At 55.9% G+C, this 7,693-nt stretch overlaps 1 protein-coding gene across 1 annotated transcript in view; it reads right to left on the reverse strand.

Moving 5' to 3' along the window:
- The window catches only part of NXN (nucleoredoxin), a gene marked incomplete at its 5' end in the record, with an annotated part of 51,942 nt that extends 49,835 nt beyond the window's left edge, over positions 1-2,107 (reverse strand). The window contains one exon of the mRNA XM_082008423.1: positions 1,790-2,107. Within this exon, the coding sequence (XP_081864549.1) occupies positions 1,790-2,107 (318 nt within the window). The remainder of the gene's footprint in view (positions 1-1,789) is intronic.
- Positions 2,108-7,693: the final 5,586 nt, after the last annotated feature.

The following is a 7,693-nucleotide window of genomic DNA, read 5'->3' on the forward strand; positions in this document are numbered from 1 at the left end:
TGGAAATATTGGCCAGCATGTAAAATTAATGCCACCTTCCACTTCTATGATTTCCTAACCATTTAACTGTATTGCAGTGGCATTTTTAAAACAAATATGGCCAGTAAAATTCCCACCACCTAAATAGTCTGAAATGTTCTATAGGGAAATGGCCAGCTACTAATTGGAACCACTTCATGTCCCTGTAGGAAGAGAGTTTGGTTTTAAAGAAACCAGAATTAAACTGTAATTTCTCTGAAGGATGAAGCTTCATTAACAATGCTTTCATTAACAAGCAACTCGCCTTGTTAATCAAGCTGATCTCAGACCCCAACGTGTGACCACTCATGCAAGCTCCCAGTTAGAAGTGTCTGGACTTCAAAGGGGCAAACTGGGGGCCTTCAGCAGCAGCATCCAGGCGCACGCCATTAAACGCATGAGAGCTTTTGGAGAACTGGGGGCTTAGTGACAAAAACCTCCAGCAAACGAGAAAAAAATCCAAATCCGGGTTTCAAACCAGCTACGCCTCTTCTCAGCAGAGGGACATCACACAGCACAGCCAGACGACAGCCAACTTTTCCTTAAATGACTCCTCTGCCTAACGAACAGCGCTAAATGCCGACAGAGGAGAATTCAGGGACCAGTTCAGGAAGAAGTGGTCCCTCTCATCCTGGTGCAGCCTCGCAGAGCCCAAACATGGGGGATTCTTGAGGGGGCTCAGCCGCTTGCCAGCCCTGCAGGTACCGGCGTTACCCCAATCCCCGCTGACGCGGAGAACGCGCCTCGCTGAGAGCCCAGCCAGTGCCTGCCTGCTGCTTTCAGACCAGCAGCCACAATCACGCGCCAGAAAGATGTTTAGAAATGGCACTGTGGGGCACCATCTTTTTAATTCTTACTCAATAGCTTCCAGAGATTAGAGTTGTAAAGACTGTTTTCTTTTTTTACACTACCAAGGTTGCGAGCTCGTTGGGATCGGAAAGCCCAGCCTGTGCCTTCCTGTCCCTCATAGCCTTCCCTGTCTGGGTCTTACAGAGCGCTTTTTGTCCGCTATCTGTCTTTCAAATTCAACTCTTCAGATGAGGGGCTGCAACTTGCAGAGTATCGAACAGACCAGCTGCTAAATGAAGACGAGTAACGAACACCGTCTCGCGAACTCGCCTGGCAGCTCCCAGACCAGCCGGGCTCCAGCTCCCTCTTCAACCACCGAATGCCCTCCCAGCGGCTGGTAGGGGCCATGGCCCCTTTTTGCGCCCAAACCCACGCAGGAACGCACGGGGGCTCTGTCCACGGCCCCCACCTAGGCCTGCTTCCTTCGGGCTGAGCGCCGACCGCCCGAGCGGAGCCGAGATCCCGGGTTTCGGCTCGGAGGAGCGACTTTCCTCCGCGGGAGCAGGCTGCCCGCCACGCCGCGGCCCTTCGCAGGCGCCCCGCTCCTCTGAGGGAACCGTCGAAGCCCGCCCCGCTGAAACCGCGACGCCCAGGCCGGGGCGCCCCCTCCTCGCCCCCCACCCGTGGGGGACGGAGCCTACAGGGTTTCCCCGCCCGCAGGCCACGGGGACCGGAGCCGCCGGAGGAGCCGGGCGAGCCGGCGTCGCCCCGCGGGACGGCAGCCGACACTCCCTCCCCCCCGCGCCCCGGCTCCCCCCCGAGAACTTTCTGGAAGGCGCCCACCCCGCGCCACGCGCCCGCCGCCACGCGGGACCCGCCCCGGCGGCGCGCGGGGGGCCCCAGCCGAGCCCCGCCGCCCCCAGACAAAGCCCGGGGCGCGCCCGCGCCCCCCCCCCCCGCCGCCGCCGGCCCGCGGTCTCACCTTGCGGTGCTTGTCGGCGAAGGGCAGCGCCAGCCAGGGCATGGCCCGCACGGCCTCCTGCCACTGCTGCTGCTCCTGCTCGGCCGACACGAAGACGATCTCGAGGCGCTGCCCGCCGGCCGCCGCCGCCTCCCCCCTGAAGCGCCCGTAGAAGGCGGCCAGGCTGGCGCCGAGCTGCGCGCAGGGGCCGCCGAGGCTGCAGCCGAAGTAGAGCCCCACCAACGAGACCCCGCGGGCGGCCAGCGCCGACACGGCCACCTCCTCCCCGTCCGCGGCCACCAGCACCTCGCCCAGCACCTCCGACAGGGCGCCCGCCATCCCGCCCCGCTCCGCTCCCCGCAGCCGCCGCAGCCCGCGCCGGCCGAGCCGAGCCCCGCCTCGCCAGGGGGCGCTGCCGCGCCGCGCGGCCCCGCGCCCGCCCCCGCCTCCGGCCGCCCCGCCCCGCGCCCCGCCCGGCCCCGCCCCCTCCGCTCCGCTCCCCGGCGGGGCGGCCCCGCAGTCAGCGGCCCAGACGGCGCGCACCTCTCACGCGCTTCCCGCACCCCCGGGTCCCCACGCGCGGGGTGGGCCATCCCAGCCCTCAGCGCCGGGCTGGGTGCCGGGCTCGGGAGCGCCCAGGCCCGTGGATAGAGCCCCGGGGAGAGGACAGGCGAGGGATGGCCGTTGCCCGCCGCCCAGGGGGAGGTCTCCGGCCCGGGCAGGCCCTGGCCGGGCCTCAGCCGGTCTGTCCCGCTGCCGGGAGCCAGGCAGTGGTGGGGGCCAGCAGCTAGCTCGCCCCGAGGCACCCATCCTGCAAACCCTGCCCGACGCCCCACTCTCAGTGCAAGCGCCCTCAGCCAGCCGGGACAGTGGTCCTTCAAATGGCCGCCCGCAGAGGGGCGGCTTCCGGCTGGCCCCATGGGCCGGGGTAGAACGAGCTTTCCCCGAAGCCTGCAGAACGAGAGGGCTTCCCTTCTTTGTTTCCAAAATCGAATGTAAATACGTGTTTACCCGTATCAATGGCGGGAGGAAAAACCTGAACGCCAATCCAGAAGTGTAAACACAAGTAAATTTGGCTGCATTGAATGACACCGTCTGGCTGGCTGGAATACAGAAAGGAAATAAAGCATAAACAGTGACATGCAAACCAGGCTTTAAAATGCATTTGCTCTCTGTAATCAAAGTCTGTAATCTGCAAGCACGCAGAATTAACTGCAATACTCAGCCGCTTTGGACTGACATCCGTGTGTCCACGCAGAGAGCCTGACCCGCCTGCCCTCAGCGGCAAACACCTCTGCGTGCAAACACGCACCCTCCGTGCTCGCACACGCCGGTAAAGCAAAATAAATGTGTAAGTGTGTGTGAGGCTGACTCCAGAGGACAGGTTTGGGGGCTGAAGTCAGAGGGTTTTGGTTCAGAGTGTCTGCACATGTTCCCCAGAGACACACAGCTGCACGAAAACACATGGGGAACAAAGCGTGTGCACTGCTTGGACACCTTCTCCATTTTACTTTTTGAAAGAGCCCCAAACCAGCACTCTTAAATCTTGCTAGCTACTGTAAGACACCTTTATTTTTACAACACTTCCTTATTTGGCTTCTCGTTTGGCTGCTTATTGTTGCTGCTTTCAATTGTATTTCAAATTGTTGTATAGCATCCAGAGCCATTAGGGGATGCCTTATAAATACAATTAATTATCATTATTATTATTACAGCTTTACAATCTCTCTTTTCTTTTGCCAAGACCTGCTCCCTAGAGGTGGTTCAAAGCAAGAGGAGTTTTGTCTTGTTTTTATTTGTCCTGTCTTATCTGCCTTAATTAAGTATTTGGGCTCTTCAGGGCAGGGAAGCTGTTTTTTAAGTCTGCAGCCCTGAACTCCACCAACCCATGTGGCAATATAAATATTCTGTTGTAAAAATAATATTTATGGCTGCAGTTAATTTGTCTGGCCTCATCTTTAGTGAACAAAGCAGAAGTCAGATGGTCTGAAATAGAGAGCAAGTAAAAAGCATTTCTCTCTCTTAAAGAACAAAAAAATAAAACAAAACAAGGAAACAGCTGTTCTTACCAAACAACATCACAACATGAGGTGTGACTAAACCGAGGTTAAGCCATGCCAAGGCTTGCAGGGCTCCCGTTGTGGGTGGCCGTCTGCCCATGTGCAGGCTCCACAGCAGAATCACGGATTCAGGACACCCACCTGAGACGTTGGATGACCAACTTGAGACATTGGAAATAAAGATCCAGGACAACGTCATGGGGCTTGAAAAGCATGATTTGTCTTTACAGAGACAGTGCCAATCTGCATTTCCCTGACTCCTATTCATTTTCTCTCGGGTGAGACCCCCCCTGCAGTGCTGCGTCCAGCTCTGGAGCCCTCAGCAGAGGACAGACATGGACCTGTTGGAGCGGGGCCAGAGGAGGTCACCAAAATGCTCAGAGGGCTGGAACAGCTCTGCTGTGAGGACAGGCTGGGAGAGCTGGGGGGGGTTCAGCCTGGACCAGAGAAGGCTCCAGGGAGACCTTACTACAGCTGGCCAGGACTTAAGGGGGGCTTAGAAGAAAGACGGGGACAGACTTTTTAGCAGAGCCTGTAGTGATAGGGCAAGCAGTAACGATTTTAAACTAAAAGAGGGCAGATTCAGACTAGATGTAAGGAAGAAATTTTTCACAGTGAGGGTAGTGAAACCCTGGCCCAGGTTGCCCAGAGAGGTGGGAAATGCCCCATCCCTGGAAACATCCCAGGTCAGGCTGGACAGGGCTCTGAGCAACCTGATGGAGTTCAAGGTGTCCCTGCTCACTGCAGGGGGGTTGGACTAGACAGCCTGGAAAGGTCTCTTCCCACCCAAAAATTCTATGATTCTGTGATTTTTTCTAACTAACTACTGTGTTTGTCACTGCACCCTCTTTGAATAGTATATATTGTATTTTTCACCAAAGTATTTAGCATATATTTTCCCAAAGTATTTGCCGAACATTTACCTTTCGCGCGGGTTTCTCTCCCCACAACCAGCGCTCATTAGGGTCTCGCCGTCGAGAAGGAAAAAAAAAAAACCCAAGCCACGGAGGAAACGCGGCAGGGTGGCGGCGCTGAGCCCGCGGGGCTGCCGGGAATGGCCGGAGAAGGGCCCCGTCCCCTCGTCGCCCCCCGTCCCCCCGTCGGCCCCCGGCCTCCCCCTCGGCCCACGCCGCGGTTCCGCGACCCGCGGGCGCAGCGGGGACCCGCGGGGCTACAGCGCCACCTACCGGGGCGGCCACGCGCAGCGCGCCCGGAGCCGCCGGGGCTGGCGGGGGGGGAAGGCGGCTGCAGGCCGGGGCCGCGGCCCCCCCCGGCCCGCAACCGCGCCCGCTGCCGGGGAGCGCCGGCAAGGCCGGCGGCCCCAGCCCGGCGGGGTGGCGGCAGAAACGGCAGGTGGAGTTGTTTCGATGGGGGAAGCTCGCCAGGGCTGACCCCGGGCTGTGGGGGTATAGGCTCCTCAGCCGGAGCGAATGAAACCCGGGCAGCAAAAGGAAGCCGAGGAAGGTACACTCAGGGTGGTTTTCAAACAGCGGTAACCGAGTTACCCTAAAGCCACAGCGTAAAAGAAGCCGTTAAAGAAAAATCCTATTTACCACCCACATTAAAAAAAAAACCCAGCCCGGTTTTTCTGGCTGAAAAAGAAAAAAAAACCCTTTCCAAATCTCAGCCTTTGGGAAGGCAGCTTTCCCTTCAGGAGCACATGGCAGCAGAGGCGCGGCAGTGCAGAGGCACCGAGGGCGTGTGAGGCTCACGGGTGCCAGTGAGCTGCTACGTTTCTCGACGCTTTTATTTTTTTTTAAACAGGTAACTGAATTTTGGACAAATTCCATCCACTGTAAACATCGGTTTTGAGCTTCTCTATAAGCCTTCTTAGAGAGGCATGTCTGTGCTAGCAAGCTGGGACAAATAATGGTGTGAAGAGTCTTGTTTATGTGACTGTTTTATGCCAAAAAATAGCAGTTATGGGCAATGAGAACACCCAGGGTGATTAGAGACTGCTGAGAGCTGCCCACGCCCGAGCCAGGGCGAGTTGGCAGCTCTCTGTCACACGCAAGAGTTCAACCTTTCCAGCAGCCACGCAACTGCATCACCACCCAGCGGCATTTAAAACATTATTAGACATTGCGTTTTTCAACATTATTGAACATTAATTATACCTTGGAGACAGAGGCAGCGGTGAAACACTGATTCTTCTGGGTCTGAGGAAGCTGCATCAACCTGCAGGATGGACTTGAGAACACTTAATGTGGGGTTAAACAGAAAAACTGTCCCTGTGTACCCAGTAGAGAGGCTACCCTGCAGTAAGGGTCACTATAGTCTAAGATCATTAGCATGTTTTGCTCATGCACTTACTATTCCAGAATATAGTAACTTCCTCTGCAGTCAGCTCATCACGCAAAGGGAGCTATCTGAAGACGGCTGTTCTGGTTTGTTCTCCCTGTTGACAAGCCCCAAATCCGTGTGCTGTATCCACTGATGGCTCTGATCATCTGATCCTATGGTGTGGAGCTTAAATAAAAACTGATGTGATGGCAAAAGGCTCTTTAGTTTTTAATTTAGCTGTATTCTGAACTCCAGCTTGCATGGAGGGGAGTGGATTTTCCGTGGTATCTGGCCATCCGCCAGCAGCGAGGTATCTTAAAAGAAAGGGACACCCTTCAAACAGTTGAGTGTTTGATATAAATCCATTGTGTTCTGACATCTTTCTTATTTGGTAGCTCTTAATCGCAATGGTTCCAGACATGGTACATTTGCGGGGTTTATTTTAGTAATGGGATATTGGCTGCGTTTCAGAATATGGACATACACATCTAAAGAAAGCCCTGGGTAGTCATCCTGCTGGAAATCTGCAGAAAAAAGGCCTAATTCTGCACTACAGATGATGCAAGCAACTGCAATCCTTCTCCCCTCAGCTGCTTGCTTCTGGATTCGCATCATCATTGCTGAGAACTGCACAGGGTCCCAGCTGCCGAAACCAGCTCTGACAGGGCAGGCCATCTGTCTGCTCCGGACGGTTTGTGGCTGGTCACACATTAACTCTTTAAACAGGTTGGTGTTAAGGTATCAGCCTTCCAAAACGCTGCTCCAGATTCACTGGAGGTCTAAAACGACCGAGTTCAGTGATGTTCCACTCCAAAGGAATTTGACCCTTCAAATTCTTCTAACTGGTGTCGCAATACTGTTAATAGCCGGGCTGCTGAGGGCAGTGTGGTGCGAGGCTAGCCGTACCTTTGACCCTCCCCATCTGTCTGGGGGCTCCGACAGATGAGCCTCGCTGAACCTCGCCAGGCAGCTGGCAAGGTCCTTGTCCTCGTCACAAAAGGGGAAGGAGCAAATGTGCCTGCATCCAGCGCCAGTGCAAGGCTCTGCCTGCAAGTTTGCACCGACCTGCGTCCCCCTCGGCAGCTCACAGGCTAAGCCGAGGGCAGGGAGGCTGAAGCAGAGCCAGGTCTGCTGTGCCGGTGATGGGGGCACACCGTGCCAGCTTGGGGAACCCCCGCTCATTAGACCAGGTCCTGGGGTGCCCGTTCCGCTGCTTCCCAGCAAGACTGGGATTCACATGTGACGATGGAAACAGGAAACAGCTCTTCTGAAAGCAGATACAGTTTATTTCAAACAGCATCAGCAAAACACAAGAAGGGGAGTTTCAGTCACAGCCTTTCTATGTGTATTTGGTTCTCTAGGAGCTAGTCTGTTATCTGGCTCCTGGGGCTGGGCAGTAACATTTCTGCCCTAAGCCTGAAGAGACAGGAGCTTATTCTTTCCAAAGTCCTTTCTCCCAGGTTTCTGCCCGATTCTCTCCCTCCTCTTTGCCAGCCTGAGGTATTGATCTCAGCAGGATCACAAGTAAACTTCAAAGGGACTCACACTTGCGCTGCTGGTTGAGAACCATGAATGGCACCAT

Source organism: Phaethon aethereus (genome assembly GCF_964289735.1).
Source record: "Phaethon aethereus genome assembly, chromosome: 19".
Taxonomy (NCBI): Eukaryota; Metazoa; Chordata; class Aves; order Phaethontiformes; family Phaethontidae; genus Phaethon; species Phaethon aethereus.